Source organism: Heptranchias perlo, chromosome 10, assembly GCF_035084215.1.
Source record: "Heptranchias perlo isolate sHepPer1 chromosome 10, sHepPer1.hap1, whole genome shotgun sequence".
NCBI classification, from domain to species: domain Eukaryota; kingdom Metazoa; phylum Chordata; class Chondrichthyes; order Hexanchiformes; family Hexanchidae; genus Heptranchias; species Heptranchias perlo.
The window spans coordinates 50565534-50593237 of NC_090334.1; the positions used below are offsets into that span (position 1 = coordinate 50565534).

The window sequence follows — 27704 nt, forward strand, 5'->3', positions numbered from 1 at the left end:
AAATAGCATAACTGCATAGTATGATAAAGATACCTGAGTTCCACAGATTGGATCCTCTCTGAGATAGACACCAGGAGATTGGCCATCCTGGAGGCTGCCAGTGGCCACTTCAGATAACAAATCCCTAAGGTTTTCATCCTTGCCCCAGATCTCCACTGCAGATACCCTGACTGAGAAGCGAGTGCCAGTTTTCTCCTTGCGTTCATTTATTAGTTTAAAAAGCCAGGATATTGCACAGGGAATAACACCAAGATTTTGCATTGAATTATCCTTTCCAATCATAGTGTATGTTTTTCCTGGAATTGAAATGTAAATTTGAATGTTAGGCTGTTTTAGTTTCTTTAGTGGTTTAGATAAAGATAGATTAGACGCATTTAGACTTAATATTCTTTTTTTCTCAAATGCAACACTTTCGGGGCCGGGCCTCATTATCATGCCGCCTGTGGACTATGGACACCAAACAGACGCCTGCAGTCCACCGTCTTCTAGCCGGCACAATATTAAGCAACCTGGAGGCTGACCCGGCTGGCAGCAAGGTAGATCCGAGGGGGTGGGGGCCGATCATAGAGAGTGAGGAGCTTGAGGCGGCAGCAGCCCACAGTATTCATATGGAGCCCAGAGAAGCACTCCTGCTCCTCCTGTCCCCACAAAAGTAATTTTAAACTTACCGTTTTTGGTTCTCATCGGCTGTACTGCCGGGTAAAACCCGGGCATGTACAGCGCAAGTTCCTCCCAGCAGTCTCCTAAAAAAAAATGGGGTCCTCTGTATACTGTGGGACCCCAATTTGCATATTAAAAGGGCCTACCATTTGAACTGGGGGTCACTCCAACCACCCATGGCAGCCGGCTAGGTTGGGAGTGGAAAAGGGGCAGTACGCTTTTCCCCACGATTTACATAGTGCTACCATCTCATTTCTGCCCAGCACAGCCAGTAAAAATCTCTCCCAGTGTCTCAATGATCAGTGTCTAATCTCTATAGCAGAGATATAGGGACTTTGCACTTCCCTGTTTGCCTATTCATTTAACCATGTTGGTATTATGTGTCTGTATGCTTGGCTACAGATTTGATTTAACAAGTATCATAAGGTCAAATACACTGCTCTTAATTCCTGTATATTAATGTGCCACTGTGACTGTTGGCAAGATCATGTGTCCTATGTCCATCTGTTCTCCAAGTGTTAGCTCCCCAGCTAAAGAAGGAATTTGCTTATTATGTGTTTGAGGGTGGAGGCTAGTGAGACACCTGTCAAAACACTGGCTCAGCTACTCTGCTGTGATGCTTTCAGCAAAAGAAACTCCACTAATACTATGTAGGGCAGCATTTTGGAGACCACTGGCCAAGAGATACAGTTCTGAGTCTCTTATAAGAAATCTGAATTTGATACATTGAGTTATATGAGTCTACAGCACAGAAACAGGCCATTCGGCCCAACTGGTCTATGCCGGCGTTTATGCTCCACATGTGCTTCCTCCCTCCTTACTTCATCTCACCCTATCAACATACCCTTCTATTCCTTTCTCCCTCATGTGCTTATCTAGCTTTCCGATAAATGCACCTATGCTATTTGCCTCAACTATTCCTTGTGGTAGTGCTTTCCACATTCTTACCATTTTATGGGTAAAGGAGTTTCTCCTGAATTTCCTATTGGATTTATTAGTGACTATCTTATATTGATGACTCTGGTTTTGGACTCCCCCACAAGTGGAAACATTATCTCTACGTCTACCCTATCAAACTCTTTCATTATCTTAAAGACCTCTATCAGGTCACCCCTCAGCCTTCTCTTTTCCAGCGAAAAGAGCCCCAGCCTGTTCAGTCTTTCCTGGTAAGTATATCCTCTCAGTTCCGGTATCATCCTTGTGAATCTTTTTTGCACCTTTTCCATTACCTCTATACCCTTTTTATAATATGGAGACCAGAACTATGCACAGTTCTCTAAGTGTGGTCTAACCACGGTTCTATTCAAGTTTAACATAACTTCTCTGCTTTTCAATTCTATCCCACAAGAGACGATACAGATAATTCCATCAATTTTAACGCCCAGAGGTAAGGATTGATGCTTTTTTATGAGCTAGCCTAGAAGACACCAGTTGTTTCTGACTGTTCTGGAAATATGGCAGAGATATGAGACCTAGTATTAGAATCTGGAACCCTACCAACAATGATATTCTGAGTATGTTCCAATTGGTATTTCTCCAGGTTTGCTAGAAGGCTCATTTAATGGAACTATTTTCAGGAGAACCCCTCAACTCTTTTCTCAGAGTGTGCTCTCATGAGCTGGCCAATACAAGTAGAGGTGTAGCATTTTTAGGTACAAGTTTTAAGTTGCCACTGTCAGACATTTGGTAAATGCCCAGAGAGCTGAGGCGGGACCAAAGGAGGAACCCTAAACTGGTAGAAGGTACCTGAGGAATTTCATATGACACTCAGAAATCTACATAAAAATAAATATCAACAACAATAACGTGCATTTATATAGCGCCTTTAACATCGAAAAATGTCCCAAGGCGCATCACAGGAGCATAATAAGACCAAAATTGACATCAAGCCAAAGAAAAAGATTTTAGGACAGGAGACTAAAAGCTTGGTCAAAGAGACAAGTTTTAAGGAGGGTCTTAAAGGAGGAGAGAGAGATGAAGAGACAGAGAGGTTTACGGAGGAAATTCTACAGCTCAGGGCCTAGAAGGCTGAAGGCAAGGCCATCAATAGTGGGACAAAGGGAGTGGGAAATGCACAAGAGTCCAGAGTTGGAGGAACACAGAAATCTCTGAGGGTTGTAGGGCTGGAGGAGGTTACAGAAAGATGGAGAGGTGAGACCATGGAGGGATTTGAACATGAGAATGAGAATTGTAAAACTGAGGCATTGGTGGACCGGGAGCCAATGTAGGTCAACGAGCACAGGGGTGATGGGTGAGCGGGGCTTACTCGAGTCGCTGGATCCCAGCCAGTTTTCCAGACAAGTCATAAAGATAGTGTGGCCAAGATGAACTTCTCATTTTAAAGGAGAATATCCAAGAGTTTGGAACTAAACAATTAAAGATTCCAATAAAATAGAAGATCCTTTACTGTAGACCTGCTAGTTCTATCATTTTTGAGCATGATAAAATATTGGCCCCATCTAGTGCCCTCCTAACTCTAGGACTAGAATAATGATAAGATTTAATCTTATCGGGTGGTCTGATCTGAATAGCTGTCTGTACATTTTTAAAATCCGCATAGTGAATCTTGAGCCTGGATTTTCTTTTTCACACCCCAGGGGTTTAGGGTGGGTTTTCTGCCCGCCGTCCGACCATTTTCCTGGGTCAGGGTCATTATGTACCAGCGGTGGTATGTAGAATCGCATAGAATTAACAGCACAGAAACAGGCCATTCGGTCTAACTGGTCAATGCCGGTGTTTATGCTCCACACGAGCAGAATAGCAGACTGCCGCTGCAGCAAACAAAGACATGGAACAATTTAAAGGGGACAGAGGAGCCCCAAAGGTGAAAGAGGGATGAGCAGATTTTAGGACTCAGCCTGGGCCCTCTCTCCCAAAAAAGGGCATTTGGAACTTCTGCCACTACCCCAAAGATTAGCACCACTCCCTCCTGGTGGTCCCCGGAGACTGCAGAAACAGGGGTAAAAGCCAGGGAAATGAGGCAGCTTGCCAGGCCAAACCCCCCCTGCTATAATTTGCATGCAGCAATCGAGGTAGGAGCAGCCAGTGGCTGTCCCCAAGGGGCAGAGGAAAGAAAATCCAGGTTGGGGCAAGGAGGCAGTGGTAGGTCTCACCAACCTATTTTCCTATTGTTTTAATTTCTATTCTGCCCAATTTGGGTTGGGATAGTGGAGGGAAATCCAGGCCTCAAAGAGAAGACATATGTGTGCAGCTATAACAGGGGCTCAGCTTATTTTACTTAGGTTCAGTATGCTTGAATTTTGTGTTTTTAAATTGAAATTGAAAGCTTCATGATTTTAACCTGTTGAGAACTACATCAAAGAGGTTCTTGCCATCAAAGAACAACTGAATATCCAGGAGCATTCCCAAAACCCTTAGTCAGGAATGACTGTAGAGCATTCATAAATAGTCTCACTCACAGACCTCATACACACCTCATTAGGTTTTTCGACTGTCTGTAACTCGAGTCTGGCTTATTGCATATTGTTCTCAATGGGTGACATAGCTGGATTCTTAATTTGGATTTGGCAGCAGATTACTCATCCTGCTGTTGGGGGTAGTGAACAGAGACTGAAACTGATGCCATGGTACCCTGTTCAGCTTGTCCGTCCGAGATGAGACTGAGGAGAGATTGGCAGGTTTCCTAACAATCTTATAATATTATACAATAGCACAGGAACCCTGCAAGCCCTTATATGTGTGATCTCTGCAGCCAGCTAATCATGGAATCTCCCATCAAGAGGAATTTGGCTAGCCACTTTGGCATTAAGGAGGCTTTCCTTGAACAATGGGCAGCTAACATCATGTTGGCATCCAATACTGATACTGTCTCTTCTTGAATAGATATTCTAATCACCATCCCATCTTCCTCAGAGTTTGATGCAGAGGTCACAAAGAACCCTGAAGGTACTTAGATGAATGTTATTAATGAGGGATGGAACAATGGATAGGGACTCTGCACCATTGCAAAAGAAGTTGACCTGCATGGACCGGCTCCTGTAGTCACGATAGTTTTAATAGATTGGTCTGCAAGATGTTTGGTGACTTGTGTTGAGCTCTGGTACCATTAATGCAGTTCTGCAGATTCATATAATAATCACTGGCACTGCCCTAAAACTTCTCATGTCCACTGCAGCAGTGGTTGTCGAATTCCTTGCTGACTCAGGGAATTTGGAGATACTACAAAAACATCTTGCATTTATATAGCGCTTTTAACGTAGTAAAACGTCCCAAGGCGCTTCACAGGAGCGTTTTAAAACAAAATTTGACACCGAGCCACATAAAGAGATATTAGGACAGGTGACCAAAAGCTTGGTCAAAGAGGTAGGTTTTAAGGAGCACCTTAAAGGAAGAGAAAGGTAGAGAGGCGGAGAGGTTTAGGGAGGGGATTCCAAGGCTTAGGACCTAGGTAGATGAAGATTCAATGCTTCAGTTTTTTTTAAAAAAGGCAAGTTTGATAATTTCAAGTCAATGCTCTCCAAAGATAAAAGATATTCAACTAGTATCTGGAACTCTGCACGAAACATGACACATTTATCTATGTCCTGGGGTCAGTTCCAAGTCCACTCTCTAAACAACATTTAAACGATTTTTCCAGAGTTTTGGCTCTTCGACCGAAGTTGCGGCAGACGAGTGGGAGACCCCGTACTGAAATTCCCCCCACTCCCTCCAAGGTACATGAAATGGGAATGAGTTTCATCCTCAGGAGCTGGCATCATGCACCTTAACAAGCAGACAAATGCTGTTGACAAGTTAAATCAACCTAAATGAAATATTGACTCACTCTTAAATGTCCAGTTGATTATAAATTTTCACAGGTCATAAAAGGACAAATTGGCACTCACTTTGCTGGGGAGGCTGCAACTGATCTGCATGAATGGGCAAAACTCCATGTATGTACGGCACACAGCCATTGATCACACTACTAGGAACTCCAGGAAATGGCGATTCTAGTGCAGGCTTGAAAGGCCCATATCTGATGATGTAATTTGGACATCGACCTAAATTTAACTAAGAATCGCACAAACCAACATTTCAGTGTTTACAAGGACCTGCCTGTCTGTGGCAGGTGGCCTCGCAGCTCCCGAAAACCTAGGTGTCAAAATGGTGGCCAGCATGCATGCATTAGGAACACAACATCTAGTGCTAGACCGATCTTTTATCCACCCACTTGCACTGTTCCTGCTGGGCAGGTAGGTTAGATGGTATATGGAAAATAACAAAAGTAAAACATTTTTATGTATCAAAATCATTTTCATGTTTAAAAATCTGAACTTGGAAGCTCAGATATAGATTTAAATGCTTACATATGTTTATTTCACATTGAATTAATTTCTATATAATGTGCATTTTCTAGTATGTAACAAAATATAATTTCAGAATATATGAGACACAAATTGAGTATCAAGCAACTGCACCAACAACTTGCATTTATATAGTGCTTTTAACAATTAAAAAATACATGTGGAAGCTGACCCAATGTCGCCAAGGAGCAGCATGTAGGTGAGGAAGAGGAGGGGGCTAAAGATAGATCCTTGGGGGGTTCCAGAGGTAATGGTGCAAAGGTGATCGGATAGGTAAAAGTGGAATCAAGAAAAGACAATCCCACTCAGCTGGACAAAGGAGGAAAGGTGTTGGTGGAGGATGGTGTGGTCAATGATGTCAAAGGCTGTGGAGAGATCGAGGAGGAGTAGGAGGAATAATGCAATATGGTCACAGTCACAGAGGATGTCATTAATGACTTTGATTCAGGCCGTTTCAGTGCTGTGGCAGGGGCAGAGACCTGTTTGGAGAAATTCAAACATGGAGTTGCAGGAAAGATGTACACGGATTTGGAAGGTGACATCACATTTAAGGATCTTGGAGAGGAAAGGAGGTTGATGATGGGGCTGCAGAGGGGTCGAGGGTCGTTTTTTTGAGGAGAGGTGATGATGACTGTGTTGAAAGGGAGGGGACAGTACCTGAGGAAAGGAAACCAATTACAATGTCACCTAGCATGGGGGCCAGGAAGGCAAGGAGGGTGGTCAGCAGTTTAGAGGAAATGGGATCATTGGATCAGGATGTGGGTCTCATTGACAAGGTGAGCTTGGAGAGGGCATGAAGAGAGATAGGAGAGAAACTGGAGAAAGACTCGGGTTCAGGTCGAGGGCATGGAGCACTTTGGGGGACATTTAGCTTGCTGATCAAGGGGAAGGAGAAATCAGAAGAAGCAGCTGATCAGATGGTCTCAATCCAGGTGACAAAGATGTCCATGAGCTCCTTGCACCTGTTGGAAGGTGGAGGGAGCAGGGAAGAGGGGTTTAAGGAGACAATTGGTCTTAAAGAAAAGAAGCCAGAGTTATCTTTGCTCTCTGGAATGATCTTGAAGTAGTGGGTGCATTTAGCAGAAAAGAGTGAGGCTCAATAGTGTGTGAAAGCCAGATATGGTGATGGATGGCTAAACCAGCTGCACACCAGATATGCTCAGGTCTGCGCCCTTTGGACTTGGGAGGGTGAAGATGGGGCCCATACCAGGGGAAACAATCAGAATGGAAGAGTAAAGGTTTTACTCAGGATGGAGGCACCAAAGTAGAGGTGAAGGAATGGTTGACCAAATTGACAGCCGCAAAAGTATTATGAAGTATGGAGAGCCAAAGGCACAGAATTTGGGAGTTTGAAAGTGCAGTTATAAGTGAGTTGGGGCAAGAGTTTTTTCCAGAGGCACATGCAGAAGTGAGGTTAGAAGGGAGATGGGGTTCATAGAAACATAGAAAATAGGAGCAAGAGTGGGCCATTCGGGCCTGCTCCGCCATTCAAAATGATCATGGCTGATCGTCTAACTCAGTACCCTGTTCCCACTTTTTCCCCATATCCCTTGATCCCTTTAGCATTAAGAAATATATCTATCTCCTTCTTGAATGCATCTAATGACTTGGCCTCCACTGCCTTCTGTGGTAGAGAATTCCACAGGTTCACCACCCTCTGAGTGAAGAAATTTCTCCTCATCTCAGTTCTAAATGGCATACCCCGTATCCTGAGACTGTGATCCCTGGTTCTGGACTCCTCAGCCATCGGGAACATCCTCCCTGCATCTCGTGTCTAGTCCTGTTAGAATTTTATATGTTTCGATGAGATCACCTCTCATTCTTCTAAACTCTAGTGAATATAGGCCTAGTCGACCCAATCTCTCCTCATACGTCAGTCCTGCCATCCCAGGAATCAGTTTGGTAAACCTTCGTTGCACTCCCTCCATGGTAAGGACATCTTTCCTCAGATAAGGAGACCAAAACTGCACACAATACTCCAGATGGGATCTCACCAAGGACCTGTACAACTGCAGTAAGACATCCCTGCTCCTGTACTCAAATCCTCTTGCAACGAATGCCAACATACCATTCACCTTCCTAACTGCTTGCTGCACCTGAATGCTCGCTTTCAGTGACTGGTGTACAAGGATACCCAGGTCTCGTTGCACCTCCCCTTTTCTCAATCCATCACCATTCAGATAATAATCTGTTTCTGTTTTTACAACCAAAGTGGATAACCTCACATTTATCCACATTATACTGCATCTGCCATGTTCTTGCCCACTCACCCAACTTGTCTAAATCACATTGGAGCCTCTTTGCATCCTCCTCACAGCTCACATTCCACCCCAGCTTTGTGTCGTCTGCAAACTTAGAAATGTTACATTCCGTTCCCTCATCCAAATCATTGATATATATTGTGAATAGCTGGGGCCCTAGCACTGATCCCTGCGGTACCCCACTAGTCACTGCTTGCCACCTGGAAAAAGACCTGTTTATTCCTACTCTCTATTTCCTGTCTGTCAACCAATTCTCAATCCATGCCAGTATATTCCCCCCAATCCCATGTGCTTTAATTTTGCACACTAACCTCTTGTGTGGGACCTTATCAAAAGCCTTCTGAAAATCCAAATACACCACATCCACTGGTTCTCCCCTATCTATTCTACTAGTTACATCCTCAAAAAACTCCAGTAGATTTGTTAAGCATGATTTCCCTTTCATAAACTCATGCTGGCTTTGTCTAATCCCGTTAATGCCTTCCAAGTATTCTGTTATCTCATCCTTTATAATAGACTCTAGCATTTTCCCCACTATTGATGTTAGGCTAACTGGTCTGTAACTCCCTGTTTTGTCTCTCCCTCCTTTTTTAAATAGTGGGGTTACATTTGCCACCTTCCAATCTGTAGGAACTGTTCCAGAGTCTATAGAATTTTGGAAGATGACCACCAATGCATCCATTATTTCCAGGGCCACTTCCTTTAGTACTCTGGGATGTAGATTATCAGGCTTGCTGCTTTTTCTGGCAATTTTATATGTCTCCTCTTTGGATCTAATACTATCCCTAGTTTCTTTTGTAAGCTACGGTTGAGCCACCTTTCCTGTTTTATTTTTGCGCCAGACAGGGATGAATAATTGTTGTAATTCCTGCACATGTTCTTTAAATATTAGCCATTGCCTATCCAACGTCATCCCTTTTAGTAAAGTTCCCCAATCTATCGAAGCCAACTCACACCTCATACTTTCATAATTTCCTTTATTTAGATTCAGGACCCTAGTTTCGGATTCGACTACTTCACTCTCCATCTTAATAAGGAATTCTATCATGTTATGGTCGCTCTTCCCTAAGGGACCCCACACAACACGATTGTTAATTAATCCTTTCTCATTGCACAATACCCAATCTAGGATCACCTGTTCTCTAGTTGGTTCCTTAACATATTGGCCTAGAAATCCATCATGTACACCCTCCAGGAATTCCTCCCCCACAGTATTATTGCTAATTTGGTTTGACCAATCTATATGTAGATTAAAGTCACCCATGATTATAGTTGTACCCTTCTTGCATGCGTCTCTAATTTCCTGTTTAATGCCCTCCCCTACATCTCCACTACTGTTTGGGGGCCTATAGACAAACCCCAACAATGTTTTCTGCCCCTTGGTGCTTCTTAGCTCCACCCATACAGATTCCACATAGTGATTTTCCGAGCCAATATCCTTCCTCACTATTGCATTGATTTCCTCCTTTACTAGCAATGCTACCCCACCTCCTTTCTCTTTTTGCCTGTCCTTCCTAAATATTGAATATCCCTGGATGTTCAGTTCCCATCCTTGGTCACCCTGCAGCCATGTCTCCGTAATCGCAACTATATCATACCGGTTAATATCTATCTGCGCTGTTAATTCATCTAGCTTATTGCGAATGCTCCGCTCATTAAGACACAATGCCTTTAGACTTGTCTTTTTAAGATTGCTAGTCATCTTGGTTTTATTTTGCACTATGGCCCTATTTGTTTTTTGCCCTTGTTTTCTCTGCCTTCCATTATTGCTTCTTCCCTTTCTGTCTTTTGTTTCTATCCTTATTTCCCCCTCCTCTGTCTCCCTGCTCAGGTTCCCATCCCCCTGCCATTCTAGTTTAAACCTTCCCTAACAGCATTAGCAAACACCCCCGCGAGGACATTGGCCCCGGTCCTGCTCGGGTGTAACCCGTCCCGCTTGTACAGGTCCCACCTTCCCCAGAACCGGTCCCAATGTCCCAGGAATCTAAATCCCTCCCTCCTACACCATCTCTGCAGCCACGCATTCATCTGGTCTCTTCTCCTGTTCCTATACTCACTGGCACGTGGCACTGGTAGTAATCCTGAGATCACTACCTTTGAGGTCCTACTTTTTAATTTATCTCCTAACTCCTTAAATTCACCTTGCAGGACCTCATCCCTTTTTTACCTATGTCGTTGGTACCAATATGGACCACGACTACTGGCTGTTCACCCTCCCCCTCCAGAATGCCCTGCAGCCACTCCGTGACATCCTTGACCCTGGCACCAGGGAGGCAACATACCATCCTGGAGTCACGTTTGCGGCTGCAGAAACGCCTATCTGTTCCCCTTACAATTGAATCCCCTATCAATATAGCCCTGCCACTCTTCTCCTCCCCTCCTGCACAGCAGAGCCACCCATGGTGCCCTGAACTTGGCTCTTGCTGCTTTCCCCTGATAAACCATCTCCCCCAACAGTATCCAAAGTGGTATATCTGTTTGAGAGGGAGATCGCCCCAGGGGACTCCTGCTCTACCTGCCTAGTCCTTTTAATCTGCCTGGCGGTCACCCATTTCCTTTCTGCCTGTGTAATCTTTACCTGTTACCCACTATAGTTAATGGGTGGTGAACGATGCAAGGAAGTAATTTTAGTATCTAAAAGGAAAGCCTTTATTAATTTATTTAGATTTAATATAATGCAGTACATGGCAAAAATTGAAAATCTAATTTCAACTGTTTGCTGTACTTTAAAGCTTATTATTGTCTCTCATTAACATTTCAAGAAGTAATTTAGGAACAAAATTTGGAAATTCTAATCTAGTCATATGCTATCGGGCTTATTGTTTCAGGAGCTGACCGCATGTAATTACCAGCTGACACTGTAACAGTAACAAATTTGGGAACTCACCAAGCTTGACATGACCAAAGCAAAATATGCAGCCATCTGCACCATTCACAACAGACTGAATGACTTCTGCCACTGTTCCTGAGCAAACCTCAGCCTAGGAATGTTAGGACAAATAAATAAAACACGTTACATTAATCAGTATGGCTGCATATGATTAAATGAAAGTAGAAATGAATAGAACACTGATACAGGCTGATAAATAGGAATTAATTTAACTATTCATTTTTTTCCTTCTACTCACTTGTGAGGCATCTTGGGTAAAAACTGCATCAAATGCAAACATTTTTGGAGCAGCAACAACTGTTCGTCTGTGGACAGAACTTAAATGACCACTGACTGACGGGTCGTAAAGGGTTATTTGTTTTTTGCGAGAGTCTACTTTCAGGAATGACATCGACTCCGATGTATCATTTGCTCCTTGGGAAGGACAAATCCGTACCATTACCTTCACCTGAAAGAAAACAACAATAGTCACTTTAGTTCACGAGATCAGCTTTGAACAATACATTTGCTTTGCTGGTCTCTTTACAGACAGATCAAGAAATACAAATATTCCAGAAGTTCAATGCTATTTTTCTACGAGATCAGAATTAGAAAACATGAAATCCAGATAACGGACCAGCATGTGGCAAGCTTGCCTCACATCCCTGGGGTATTGGTTTTAAATCCCAAAGACATGGGCAGACAATTGCAACTACCTCATGTGCAACAAGTGCTTTATACTTCATGTAATGAAAACATGATACACAGTTGGATAAGTGTGCTCAGTTACTAATTATGTCCTATTTGCTCTCTTCACAGAGGATAAAGAAGAAAGACAGTGATCTTCCAACACAGCTGAACAGCATTCACCAGAGCACGAAGCATCATAACAATGCATGAATCATTCAGCAGCCCAGATACACACACTTCACAGCCATAATGTAGTGATGCAGATGAAACATCACAAAGTGGGGACACAGGTGATGAAGGGGACACAATCAAGGTGGTTGTTAAGGGGACAACATGTGAAGAATGGAGTAACATATGCTCAATGCCCCTTTTGAATTGCCTCAGAATGCACACTTCCAGTGTGCCTGTTTTTCAATAGTGGATATTCGACCTCTCTGTTGAGAAGGCAGATGTATCCATATCCACTGCACTCCAGTCTGCCAGTGAGAAGGAGTAACATTAGTAGCAACTGCAATTGTGACCACTTATGGATACAGAAGTAGGACCATTTTCTCATAAATGCTATCACTGATGCTGTGGATGCTTTGAAGTCCAAGCTCCAAAAAGCAACCAAGGCTGACTTTGACTCTCTTAGACAATGCATACAATTAGCCGGGTGGGATTCAAAGACCTCATGCATCATATAATACTCGAACTGACCATTGGACCTCATATGGAGATGGCCTGTCAGTGGCATGTGTGCAGAAGCACAGGAACAGTTGAGTGACAATAATGACAGCAGTAGTTTTGACCCACCATGTAATCTTGAACAAGAGCCTACAGTTATCTATCTCACAGCACAGTGAGCACTTAGCATCTACAACACAAGAAATTCCTGCCACTGTTGCAGCATAGATATAAAAATCCCAGGCAGAACACAATTCAATCACCATGGCAATAGAACACTGTCCTTCAACCAGGGGAGCACTAAAGAACAGGGCACACGGACATGCAGTACATAGAAATTTACAACTCACTAAGGTACTTTAAAAAACCTCAGAAACACAATTGAAAACTCGCACTACAAACATTGAAACATCATATGCAGTTAGTCATTAAATTAAATTCTGTCACTTGTAATGCACCTTGGAGTCTCGTCATAAGAGTATAGAAAAACATAATTTTTCCAAAAGTAGGCACAATAAAACAGGTGAAGTAATAGGAGTTGCCTGATTCTATTTACATATTTACAAAGTTATAGTGGACAATTGCAGAACTCATTGGAAGCTTTTGGCAGTGAGTACGTCCCACACCTGTTCCCCAACTACAGTGGTTCAACTTGATCTTCTATAGCTTGCTGTTTCTCCTTATAGAAGTCCATGATGAGGCATCTATTCATGGCAATATTGTGCAGCGTGCAACATACTGATACAATGTTGACCACCTTCATTAAGCTACATTCGAAGGGCTTCCCCCAACCACTCTAAACATCTGAAGTGTTGTTCTAGCATCTCAAATGTTTGCTCACTGATGACTCTAGTTCACGCAGTTGTAACTGATATTTGCTGGTGTACAGCAGTTGTGCAGATGTGTCAGCCGCCATGGTGGCACAATAAATCATATCTCTTCAAGGAGCTAACCTTCCTCCTCCTTCAAAGATCCTCTGCGATATTTAATTGCCTCAGAATGAAGCAGCAAGTGTACTCCCCAGGAAGAGTGCGTTATTTTCTGGCAGGGGGCACATACCATTTGGATGTAGATAAAATAATACCCGTTCCTATTTAGGTAACCCACAGAATCATCAATGGCTACATGCAGAAAGTCAATGATACCTTGTACCTTTGGGGTGCGGGCAATTTGTTAAAACTCCCTCTGCTGGGTGTATTGCAAAACAAGTTTTTAATTATCTCCTAAATGGAACAGTGAATTGTAAAGCAATAGACTCCTCTGGGTGCATGGATGGACCCTATAGCATAAGACTGGAGGACAGTAGTGACCATCACTGCCAATGGTAGTGTAGTGCAGATGGATGACTTCCCCTGAGGTCTTTGTGGACCAGGTGGCACATCTCAGTCATATCATTGATGCTGGGCTTGAGCCTCATTATGCACTGCTCCCCCATCCTGCTCAGGTAGCTGACTGTGTTGGGCAGTTTGTTCTCTGGATCATGTAGCTTCTATGTTCTCTACACACCCTGGCTGTCCTCTCCTCCTGCTGCAGTAAGATACCTAATAATGGCCTCTGTCATATTCATTTCTGTGCTGTGGTGATACTTCAAACTTTTGCCATTTGATCAGCTGTCTAATGCCAAGTCCGATCCAGAATTAAGAATTCGCTTTTTGTTCTGAGGCAATTAGATCCTGGAATCCTGGCAGAGACTCTTTAAAGGAGGAGGAATTAAAGAAAATTTTTATTTTGCTTAAACCTATTTGTAGATAGAAACAGACCACAGAGCAGCACTAAAAACAAGTCTGTCCTTAACTTTCAGCTATTTCTTGCTGGTTTTGGACACTACCGTAAAAGAGTCGCTTGACTCAGTTGGTAGTGCACATACGGCTAACCGACAAATTTGGGTTCAAGTCCCATGTGGGGACTCAAGCTCATACATAATATTGATGTGGAGATGCCGGTGATGGACTGGGGTGGACAAATGTAAGGAATCTTACAACACCAGGTTATAGTCCAACAGTTTTATTTGAAAATCACAAGCTTTCGGAGGCTTTCTCCTTCGTCAGGTGAGTGTGAGATTCCTTGAAAGTTACCGCATATATAGTCAGAGAACAATGCCTGGTGATTACAGATAATCTTTCCAACTGCCCGTTGTCAAGGCAATCAGACAGAGAGACAGTATATACAGGACTACTGAATATACAAACGGTCCGAACCCAAAGACACAGAGAGAGAGAGAGAGAGAGAGAGAGAGAAACATCTGAAAGGAAGAGAAAGAGAGAGAATGACCAGTTGTATTAAAAACAGATAACTCTTTTATCGCTGGTGGGGTTACATGTGGCGTGACATGAACCCAAGATCCCAGTTGAGGCCGTCCTCATGGTTCCGCACCCATGAGGACGGCCTCAACCGGGATCTTGGGTTCATGTCACGCTACACGTAACCCCACCAGCGAAAAAAAGTTATCTGTTTTTAATACAACTGATCATTCTCTCTCTTTCTCTTCCTTTTGGATGTTTCTCTCTCTCTCTCTCTGTCTTTGGGTTCGGAGTGTTTGTATATTCAGTAGTCCTGTATGTACTGTCTCTCTGTCTGATTGCCTTGACAACGGGCAGTTGGAAAGATTATCTGTAATCACCAGGCATTGTTCTCTGACTATATATGGGGTAACCTTCAAGGAATCACACACTCACCTGACGAAGGAGAAAGCCTCCGAAAGCTTGTGATTTTCACATAAAACTGTTGGACTATAACCTGGTGTTGTAAGATTCCTTACATACATAATATTGACACCCCAGATTTAAGGGAATGCAGCACTGTTGGAAATACAGCCCCTCAGAAAAGATGTTAAGCTGGCATGACATGTGCCTACTCTAGTGGTTGGTAAGAATCCTTTGTCAGTAAATGTAGCACAGTCATAAACCCAAGGTATCCTGTCCAATATCTTCGACGAAAACCCTCCCAGTCCTGTTCTTCCCCATGACCTATAATGTAAGAAGATGTGTAATCTCATGGGCTACCATGTCTAAATACGTTCAAACTAAATAAAATTTAAACAAATCTAATTGTAATTCCCAATAGTTCTTATCTGACATATCCACCCCATACCTCTTACAATTCAGCCATCTCCACCCTTAACATATTCACCTTCACCACCTCTGATATATTCACCCTTATTGATTATATTCACCCTCACCAGCTCTGATATATTCACCCTTATTGATAAATTCACCCTAACCAGCTCTGATATATTCACCCCCTTCCCTTCTGACATATTCAGCCCTACTGATATATTCATCCCCTTTACCTCTGATACATTCATCCGCACCCTTGGTTACTACTTATTTATAAACCTGCAGCAACAGTGAATTGCCAGCTTTCGACTTAAAGTCTTTAAGCACAAGTACAGATGGTATTTTAATACCAACCTTATTTTTACCAATCATTTACAGAAGAAAAGAAACTTTGGCGGATCTCTGAAGCTAGTCTTGAGTGAGTTTACTTTCACCATTTTCACACAGATGGAAACAATCACCTTTATATATGTCCCCTTCCCATGGAGAAAACAGACGTGCAATAAATTCCTGAAAACCTACAATTAATACGTAAGCAAAGAGCAGATGAAGGACATCAATAGCACTGAGTGTCTAGTGCATTCCATGCTTTCAACACTACCTGCACCCAGCATCTGTGTCTTATCCCAGGGAAAGCTTTCCACTTTTAGTATTGACACCAATGTAAAAAGACAGTCCTAGAAACAAAGCAAACCTTAAAATAAATGAAACAGCTGCTGTGAATGAGTTAGAGCATTGGAAGTGGCAGATTCAAGGCTATCTCGGCTCATAAAAGCTGAATGAGACCAGTTTTATATTTCACGGTATTTTGCACAAGCTTGCAGTTGTTCCAAGCTGAATGGAAATACGACTGTACGAACAGAAATGGCTTGTTCCTATACAATTCTAATTCATCCAATTATATCCATTTTAATTACAATTTTCAATTTATTTTGCTGATGCATTATGGTATAGTCTTAGTTAAATGAGCAAGCTTGTGATGCCTACACTAAGGATTTTCTTTCCTTTAGCTTCTGGTACATTTCTGATGTAGCCACTACAAACAACTCAACATTGACTGTTATAAACTGATAAGGAATTCAATCTTGGACACTAAAGATCAACATATTGAAACCATAATTATTATGCCTCCCACATGCACCTTGAGAACAACCACTGACCACTCTGATAATAGGTTCATTTTGTCCAGTACCCATAAGGATTAAATTCTAGTATATTCTGCAGTCAGTTACACAGCTACTCTCAGACCTTCAGATTGGGGCTTTTTAACAAGAAAAGCATTGTATTTAATTAACCTTAAATTAATACTGCTGTGAATCCTACTGATGAAATCCAACATTATTGCACCACAGTGTAAATCACATTATATAGGTCTCAGTTCAGAGACAATTTTACTGTGCACTTAATTGGAACGGATAGATATGTATCTTTACAAATGAATTTGATCTTCCAGCTCATTCTCGCATTTGCACATTCATTGTTTGTAGACACAGCAACTTTCAGAGCACGATTCTGTTTTAATTTTTGCAGAGATAATAAATAATTTCACCATGATACAGACCACAACAAGAGTTTAGTAATGGCATAGAAGATTAATCTCTACTTCATTTGCAGTTTGTTGTAGCAGCATTGGGTTTAACAATCAGTCACTGTGGAGAGAATATAGATTATTAATTTACAGTGAAATAAATTGTGGGGCAATAATCACTGTCATAACCATTTTACTTTTGCAGTGTATTCCAAGTTGAATGACACCACAGTGAACCATTTGTGGTCTGGGTCTGTACTACCACTGTTCTTCTATTACACAAGAGTAACAAATTAATAGGATTGTTTGCTAATAGTATAAATCTGCACTGATCTTTTGCTAGATTTCCTTCCTATTGGGCAATCTCTAAATGTCCAACTCCACTTTTTTTTCTTCTAAGTAGCTATTTGTGAGCTTTCTCAATAGCTCAGAGATAAACCTCGAGACCATAAAGAACCCCCAGTCGCGTGAATCTCAAGACAAGGCAGTGGAAGGGCACCACAATTGTGCCCTGGAAAGAGAGAGAAAAAGTCAGCAAGGCCTTCTGCTCCTGATCTCCACCACAGTGACCCTACTGAAAGTGCACATATCCGGACACGGTAAGGACAGGATCGGGCTCAGCTGTGATGTCCTGCACGGTCGACATTCACTGTCAAAGTTAACATATGAATAACGGCCATTGGGATGAGGTATAACAGTTCGATTGGTTCCCATGGAACCGTCCCCCGGTGAGGAGTCAATGACAGGGAAAAAAAATCAGGAGAGGATATTGAACAAAAAATAGTTATTTGCCTTTTCATTTTATTTAATTTGAATCCTGCTCTTTTCCCTATCTTTGTAATATTTATGATTTTTAACCCCTTATTTTACTTGTGTACCAATATGAACCTTCTGATTGGGAATACTCCAGAGAGAAGGACAGAAATTTGATGCCAGCCAAGGAGTCTAGGTTAACATCTCTCACCCATTCCTTTTACTGATGTCATCGCCATTATAACAATCAAGAAAGCTTTAACTGTAACACTAACTAATCTAGTGCAGAAAATAAGGACATCAAGGGGATAAAAGGGTGCGTTGAATAAAATCAGAAGGCAAATCATTACTTAAGATAGAAAATAGATTGCAACATTTAAAGAGACAAAAAAAGGTGGAAAAAGCATTTTGGTTTTTGATGCAAAGATTTTGTACACTTTTATTAATTTGCTGAATATAACTATTATGTCATTTAAAATAATTGTTCTGCTTTTTTTAAAAAGGTAAAAAGCCTTCTCCATCCCCGATAGTGTATAAGTGCTCCACGTGGTGATCACCGTGCCAAGCAGGCCCAGGAAAGTCTTAGTTTTGATCTCTGGAGTATGTTGAGTGTACTGAGCTCAGCATCCTAAGGGAGAAAACAAATCAGCCATTCCTGATTCTGATCATTATCTGAAGAACCCTGCTGAATGTGCATATGTGGCCATCCGGTGAAAATACGACCAGAATTGGTTGTGATGTCCTCACATTCGAACGGCTTACCAGTACTCAAGAGTGCTAGTTCACTTCTAAGGAGTTGTCACTTAGTAAGGCACAGAGGACGGCTGTCACCTATGGACCCATAGTCTAGTGCGCTTCATTTACTTCAGGAGAGAAAGTACAAAGGGAGAAAAATCAGAGGAAAATTTGAAGAGAAAAGAAAAAAATAAAATGGCTTCCTTTTGATGGAAAACTTCTGTGGAAGCTGAGCACAAGCATTCTCTGTATATGGAAGGGGCAATCATCTATTTCTGCCCAAAATAGGTGTGAAGTCGGTGGAGCAGCATCAGAAGGCCCCAATCATTTTCGGCCGGGCCTCATTTGAATCCCACCAGCAAGGTCTGGGTGCCAAATGGGTACCCCGCTGCAGATCATCGGTTGTGGGAAGGTAGAAAATCAACCGGCTCCCACACTGAGCCATCCGGCAGGTCAGGCCCGAGAGGGGAGGGGAAGGGAGGGGAAGCCTATCTTGGTGTGGGGAATCAAGCACGAGCCAGCAGCCCGCAGTATTTTTGTAGAGCCAGGAGGTGAGTAAAAAAAATTGTACGATTTTTTTCATTTTCTTTGAGCATTTACATTTATTAGTTATAAAAATATTGGAGATGGGGAAATAAATGCTGTTTGACTGATAGTCAAAAATCATCCAATCGGGTAATGAAGAGTCTATTCACTTTCCAATTGTGGTGGGAAAGCTGTGCGCCACAAGGATCGACATATCGGACGACCAATGGGGGAAGTGTGGGGGCGGGCCGGTTGGAGGCGGGAGATCATGTGATGAAACATCCAGGCTTGGGCTGATAAGTGGCAAGTAATATTCACGCCAGACAAGTGCCAGGCAATGACCATCTCCAACAAGAGGGAGTCTAACCACCTCCCCTTGACATTCAACAGCATTACCATCGCCAAATCCCCCATCAACTTCCTGGGGGTCACCATTGACCAGAAACTTAACTGGACCAGCCCCATATAAATACTGTGGCTACAAGAGCAGGTCAGAGGCTGGGTATTCTGTGGCAAGTGACTCACCTCCTGACTCCCCAAAGCCTTTCCACCATCTACAAAGCACAAGTCAGGAGTGTAATGGAATACTCTCCACTTGCCTGGATAAGTGCAGCTCCAACAACACTCAAGAAGCTCAACACCATCCAGGACAAAGCAGCCCGCTTGATTGGTACCCCATCCACCACCTTAAACATTCACTCCCTTCACCGCCGGCACACTGTGGCTGCAGTGTGTACCATCCACAGGATGCACTGCAGCAACTCGCCAAGGCTTCTTCGACAGCACCTCCCAAACCCGTGACCTCTACCACCTAGAAGGACAAGGGCAGCAGGCACATGGGAACAACACCACCTGCACGTTCCCCTCTAAGTCACACACCATCCCGACTTGGAAATGTATCGCTGTTCCTTCATCGTTGCTGGGTCAAAATCCTGGAGCTCCCTTCCCAACAGTGCTGTGGGAGAACCTTCACCACACGGACTGCAGCGGTTCAAGGCAGCGGCTCACCACCACCTTCTCAAGGGCAATTAGGGATGGGCAATAAATGCTGGCCTCGCCAGCGAAGCCCACATCCCATGAACAAATAAAAAAAACCTCCAGCAATACATCCAGACAGAGTTGGCAACTCTAGCTCTGTCCATTTATACCTGAGAATTGCAAACGAGGTCTTACAAGCGGCCTAGGACCCAAATTTGCATATTTAAGCAGCTCCCCATCAGAAACAAGTGGGCATGCTGTTTGCTCTTTCACACGACCACCTGCTAATTACATCAGGCAGGACTTGGGCATCAATGGAGCAGCCAAGGTGCCCCCCTCCCCAATTTCAACCGCCAGCTACCGATTTTACAGGCGAGAAATGGGGGTCCAGAAGTTAAAAATCACTCCTAGTGATTTTGTCACAGCCAGAAAGCACTGCTGAAAATGGAACAAGTGTAGCTCCTGCGGTAGTTATGAAATATTGGATACTAGATTCCTCCATTACAGAGAACACTTGGTGGAGGATTAGGTTTTATGAACAAAAATGTAACAATTATAATTATAATACTTTTAACTAGAATTTCATTCCCAATCAAACAAAACATTTCCCTCAGACCAGAAAATGCCAGAGTCAAACCCCGGCCTATTCTCAGTTACCACGTTACAATCGGCCTCACACTCCTGGGCCAGGGAGGGGAGAAAAGTTTCTCGTTCCTAATCACTGTACAATGGCCCCTTCTGGATCTTGCTCAATGTGGTCGTTTGGCAAAAACAGAATCAGGTACAGCTGTGATTCCTTTGAAGATCAAAGAACCGTCTGACATTCATTAGACAGGTTCACACACAAAGAATAGCATTTTGGATGAGGTACTGGTTAGTGGCCTGTCTCTATGGAGATATACCCCTGGCTTCAAGAGAGGAGAGAAAAATTGGAAAATATATATTGAAATCTCTAACAGTGGAGTCTACCTTTTGTTGCTTTCTCAACCTCTCGCTTCAACTCGAGTTCCTCCACTTTGTCAATTTATTTATTGACCTTCTTCAGCTTCTCTATCTCTCTGTTCCTCATCACATGATCATTATTTGTGGGGCATGCAGGGAATAGATCTTCCCTTTGCCCTAGTTCTGCAGGTCTGTCAAACTTCCCTCAAAATTCTGTGCAAAGTAGATCCTCCTGCCCAGCTCAGCTGTGAGCCATATGTTCATGTGAGGCTTCCCTCTCCAGCCACTCAAGATAGTTGATTTCATAACTGATTCAAAATTTATATTAGAAGCATCAAATTACTTTCTAGTCTGCTGATATGAAAAACGCTACAACCCCCAGAACTACTTGGCTCATGTGTAGTAGAGAGGCAGAAGACTGAATCAGATACATACCACCCCTCTGGTGATAGGATCAAGACGTTCACTTTTGACGTAATCAAGACAGACAGCAAAGACAAGGGGAATGATAGAAAGAGAGGGGATAGTAGGAGAAAAAGACAGAAGACCCTCATCGTGTTTCTTTCTAAATTAAAAAAGGCACGTAAACTTTAAACTTAAGCACAGAGTTTTGGTATCTGAAAGAGAAGAAATTAATCATTACAGACCAACTACAAGGAACTAAAATTGTGATGGCATAATAACAAAGCCCAGGAACAAAAATGAATGCATGATATTGATACACAACATAATACACTTATAAGGTGTTAACTTGTTGATGCTGATGCTGATGCTGTTACCCCCTCTTTTATCCAAATTATTCCTTCAGCTATGGTGAAATCTTGTACGGTCATCTTTAACCTGTGGAACCACAGCTAAGATAAACAATGATAAAACAAATCCTAGCATCAGCACATATAGTGCCTTAATTCTGGTGTCACTCTGTATCTACTGAAAGGACACTTTATTTTATGATCTCACACACACTTGTACGTATATATTTAAAGGCCTCTTGTGCTATTCCTCACTTCTTTCAATTTACAGTCGTCTATTTTAATGATCGTCTGATGGTTTCTATGCAAGCATGCAGACTGATCATCATTACGGTGTTGCATGACACAAATACCCCACAGGCCATCTTATTTGTCCTAAAAGAATCAATTCTTGAATAACCCTAAATATTGCAACAGAAGAAAAAAAGGCAAAACACAAATAAGCTGAAAAATTCCAGGAAACATCACAATTGTACCAATATTCCAAGTAAAAGGTGGGTGCCTTTGATTAATTGACTTTGATTGATTACTTGGATTATAAATAAAATCAACTGTAAACACCAAAAGCCACAATAACATCTCAAGAATATTTGTAGTTTGAACTCTGATGGTGTAGCTATTCTACTATAAAATGCAACACTACAAGAACTCACTCGCAAACCATAGCTTTTACTCCAAAAACTGTTCAGCTGAAATACTAAATCAAAAGAGCTATATCATCAGCAGTTGACTGGAAACACAGATGTCAAAGGGATGAAGTCAACAACTTCTGACATCACCTTACTGTCATTTGTCTATCATTGTGAAATTACAGATTGAAAGGACAGTCTTCTGTGATCTATATATTATCAATGATCAAAGTTGCCCCCAGTGTAACTATGATGCAAACAGAGCAGTCCTGTTCCTTATCTCAATAGTACCCTCAATTAAGTTATATCATAGTGAGTTTAGGTTTGAGTACAAATTAAGTTATGGTCGAGTACCTGAATAATTTCATAAGAATAATGGAAAGCCCCACTTTCCAGTTCTGTTATACACTAGTTTTATGTGGTCAAGCTACAGTGTTTAAGTAAGTAATCATTTCTTTCATGTAAGTTTAAATCATTAAATTGCGTAAGCCTCTTTACTGTTCTCAGACACACTATTTCTGACACCAACCAGGTTATAAAAAAAGCTATTCAATGGCTTGTGTTCTTCTAATGAGAGAGTTTATATATGTCACATTTGCAAGTTTAATAGCTGCAACATCCTTGTCCCTTTGTAGTTACCTTATAAAGAGGCAGTGGAAGGCTTCTCACTGCACTCAAAAAAGTAAAGGCATCAAACCTTACTGGCATCGACCCTTTTAAGCACATTTTGTGTCAGACTGGAGAGTTTAATTGCCTTTCTTTTTTGCCACATGTCTCATGTAAGAGGTCTCTGTCAGAAAAACTGACAGAAGCTTTGTAATTGTAAAGCACTTACTCGCTGTTCATAGAAGTGGAACACCACTTCAAGACATTTGTTGAGCAGAGAGTTCAGAAAAGTGTTTTGAAAAAATGGTACCATCTACTGCATTAAAGTAGTCCAAGAGAGGCATAATAAGATATACCTCAGCAATGCTACAGTTTCACAAATGCCTGATCTAAAAATATGCACATTAATCTCAGAAATGAATAAAACAGCTCTACCAAGTGATAAATTAGAATTCTTCTTACATGTCTTCCAATATCTTGCTCTTGAATTTATTAACATATTATTGAGCATAGATAAAGAAAAAATCCAAAACAAAATAGGTAGAACTAGACTGGTTTCACATGATGACAATTCACCCACATTAGCTGAGGTTTACTGACTTCCTACTATACATGCAAGGATGATTGCTTGGTCAATCATATTTTGAATTGATAAGACATCTTATATTCCAAAAACAAAGCACAAGGAATCATGTCAGTTCTCCTTGCTGTGGATCTGTATAAAAGTGTTGCTACTGGAAATTTGAAGCTACCAACTTTCAGGCTGCATTTCCCTGAAGGTCACTCGGGTGACAGTATAAACATGTGTGGTTGTGTCAGGACTGTGATTTACTGCCATTTAGTTGCAGGTGGTTAACTTTTTCCATTAAAAACAAGTGTTTAGTGCTGATGTGTACGTAAAACTTTGTACAGAGGTCTATCTTTTCCACAGGGTAAATAAATCATGTCAAGTAGAGAACGTTTATATTTTCAGTACTGTAACTGTAGCTGCTCCGAAAATCTTAACATGAGAAATTAAATACTGTTTTAGAGCAATATTTTCAAAACCCTTGTTTTCAATAAATACTTTTAATCAATTTAGTTAATTCCTTACACTAACCTCTATATTCATTAATCTCAAATAAAATCTTATTTTAAAAGCCATATGTAGTGAATCACCCTGTATATTCCCTGAAAAAAGCAGCGTGGCTTATTTTTATCATTCGTAAGATTGATGTTACACAGTCTACAATATCATCCATACCCTGCAATTAGTGTAATGATCTTTAAACTCATTGTCAGTCATCCATTATATAATGTAATTTTAAGCTTTGGAAGATACTATATAGATGTAGAACATCAGATTTCCTCATGGTATATTTTTGAGTTTCAATTTTTCTCTCTCTTCATATCCCTGATGCCAATCACTCTCCAAATACCTTCAAGTTATGGACCTAAATCAACCAGGCTGCAGTCTGTTATAGACTTCAGGAACTTATAAGTTAGAGAGAACTAGCAAACTGCGGTAAAGTAGTAAGATATAAGTTCGTGCCTAGAATTCCACAATTGATAAATTTCTGATTTCAACCAGACTGCCTAACTATCGGTGATATACTTACCCCATAACAAGAAAGAAAAAATAAGAGAGCAAGTCAATCCAGGCCATTCTCATCCATTGATGGAGTATTAATTGCAATGTCAGAAACCAGACTGCCTTATTGGTTATAGAATGGTGAGTGCTGCAAGGGGGATAAGGATGACCACCAGTTTTGAACCAGACAATGGAATTTCCATGGTAGCCTACATGTAATCTTGATAATAGAAAACCAGACAGCAAAAGTGGCTTTTTCAATTGCTGCTTTTTAAATAATACCACCCACATCCATTTCCTGTCTTGTACCTACCCTGTCCCTGTCTAGATCCCAACTCACGCCATCATTTTGTACCAGACAACAGGTAATCAATTTAAGGGGAACCAAAAAGTGATAATCAGGGAAAACCAGACCATGCTACTGGTCAACCAAAAACAGGCACATTTCATAGGGGAGACAGAGACTCTCAATATTTCCTCATGGTCAGAAGACCCAAATCAAAATGGACAAAACCCGGCCCATTTATTGGTTGGCAGGTTTGACCATCAGTTATTTTCTGATCTGATTTTGTTCTTTAAGTAGTCAGAAATGTATACTCACATTGCTGTTATATGAAGCCTGGTTATATGTAACTTTTTATCTAACATAATCTATTGTATATAAAATAGGAAAAAAGTTAGTGCAGTCAATTTGGGCTCACTTGAGCCATTCAAAAAAGGTATGGACAGATTTTTACACAAGGCAAGCATAGAGAAATATGGATAATTTTCTACTTTGGTGGGGGCTGAAGAATAGCAATAAAAATCGGCTGTTTGTTATACACCCTGCCTGATTTTCCTTTTCATTTGGAAAGGAAAATTGGGTGGGATGTAAAACGGGCGGGCGATCTGCTACCACCAGTTTTCCACCCCCATCCAAGTTGACAATGACCCCCATGGGCATGGTGCTGAGATAACAGGTCAAATAAAAGTTTGGGTCCTGATCTTGGAACTGAAGATAGGACATCTTGATGGCCTTTTTTCATTCCTGTTTTTATTCTTTTTTCCAATGTATACTGAGAGCTAATGTTTTTGTCTGAAATCAGTTCAAACTTGTTGTCATGGAGAATTCAATTGGATTTTAATTTGCCACGATCTGAATTAATGTTAATTTTTGCCAATATTCTTGTTATCTAACCAGCAGTGTTCCTGTTTGACATGAAAAGTTGATTTTGGATTCAACGCCAATATATTCACAGTGAACAAAACACTTAGATCCTGCATCATAAGCAGACATGTTCTGGTATGGAAAAAATGTCGCAAATATCAAGTGCAAATGATTGTGGGTAGGAAAATTGCCTTCATCATGAACTATTTATTTATGTAAAAAAAGAATCCAGAGTACAAATAGTCTCAAATCTGAATTAATGGCCTTTGTTTTTTTTTCAATATGCTGTCATAAACTCTGAATCATCTTCAAATGTGATGGATTCTAAACATAAATACAGGGCACTATACAATTGATTTAAGTTGTGTTTTAAGAACTAATTATACAAATTATTTGTATAAACTGTATATATGATGAATAAACTGCCAGCCATGTGTGCTGGCTCTGTTCATCCACATTATAAACATCTTGGTCTCAATATTAACCCCCTCATGATCGGCGGGAGAGTGTCGGAGGGGGTTTCAAAAATGAAATGCGCGAAACATGACCCCAACCTGCCACGCACGGGCCGGCTGCCATTTTTACAGTGGTGGATTTTGGGACGTCCGAGTGTCCTGCCGTGGAGAGTCGGGATACTTATTAACATATTTAAATAGTGCTCCTAAAGTGCAATTGGGAGCCCGACTCGGAGTTAACTGCTGCTGCACAGGTTTCCCAGGGATTGAGAAACTCGGCAGTGAAACAGAGGCGGGAGCTGCCAGCTCCCCAAGGTAAGTGGTTATTTCAGCACTCCTTCTCTTGGCCCACAAGGAGAAGTGCTCCCCCGGCCTCTCAAGGAAGCCTTCAGCCTCACACATTCATTGAGTTTCCTTTCTATGTGCAGTACCGAGCAATTTTGTCTGCATTAAATTTCATCTGCATTAATCTGCCCATGTACTTGTTTTGGTTATACTCAGCGGTAGCACTCTCTCCTCTGGGTCAGAAGGTTGTGGATTCAAGCCCCACTCCAGAGGCTTGAGCACAAAAATCTAGGCTGACACTTCAGTGCAGTACTGAAGGAGTGCTGCACTGTCGAAGAACCCGTCTTTCGGATGAAACGTTAAACCAAGTTTGTCCTCTCAGGTGGACTTAAAAAATCCCACAGCACTATTTAAAGGAGTGCAGGGAAGTTCTCCCAGTGACCTGGTCAATACTTATCCCTCAACTAACACCTAAAACAAGTGACCTGGTCATTATCACATTGCTGTTTGTGGGACCTTGCTGTGCTCAAATTAACTGCCGCGTTTCCTACAGTGACTATACTTCAAAAGTACTTCATTGGCTATAAAGCACTTTGGGACATCCTAAGGTCATGAAAGGCACTATATAAATGCAAGTTCTTTCTTTACTCTAGCCCAGCACAAACAAAAACCAACGTGAGACATTAGCTAAAGTTGAGGCCATGCCATCAGCGGTAATGTTATATTATACATTTGAGCCCAGAATGAAGTAAACTTGATGCCTTGCACCAGCCCCTTAAATGCACTATACAAGGGATATATCTGCTGGGGGCCAGGAACACTCTGGATGCTTCTGTAAATTCAGTTCTATAATCAGAAAACAGCATCATATGATCTACAATTTTTTGCCCTGCAAGTAATAAAGCTTCATCAAGAGATGTGGCTCTTAAAAATTATATTTAACAGAAACACAGATACCACAAAAATCACATCATATTATTTCTTAAGCTTCATATTATTTGATGTATCTATATTTACACAGATTTCAGCAGTGACACATATCGAAGACAACTGACAGCAGACTTATCTCATACCTTTCCAATGCCTGGGTTGTCCTTGACTTTACACACAGCCCTCAAAAGGCATGGTGGTGCTGGGGGAGGGGACACTTGCAAAATACCACTGAAATTTGTTCTGCAGTTGTAGAGCTCATGCGAATGCTGGAGAAGTGGGTGGTTTTTCTTTTGCTTCGAAGAGAGATTCAGCTTCTGCGCTGCTCTGTAGAATGTAAGGGGGGAGAAAACAGCAGTGTTAC

General features: G+C 41.7%; 1 protein-coding gene across 3 annotated transcripts in view; it reads right to left on the bottom strand.

Moving 5' to 3' along the window:
• kif26ab (kinesin family member 26Ab) overlaps window positions 1-27704 on the bottom strand; it is a 176284-nt gene that overhangs the window by 38215 nt on the left and 110365 nt on the right. For all 3 annotated transcript variants that reach the window (XM_067991715.1, XM_067991714.1, XM_067991716.1), the window contains exons 5-8: window positions 27484-27667; window positions 11353-11562; window positions 11112-11205; window positions 34-296 (exon numbers count right to left, since the gene is read on the bottom strand). In XM_067991715.1, the coding sequence (XP_067847816.1) occupies window positions 34-296; window positions 11112-11205; window positions 11353-11562; window positions 27484-27667 (751 nt within the window). The remainder of the gene's footprint in view (window positions 1-33; window positions 297-11111; window positions 11206-11352; window positions 11563-27483; window positions 27668-27704) is intronic.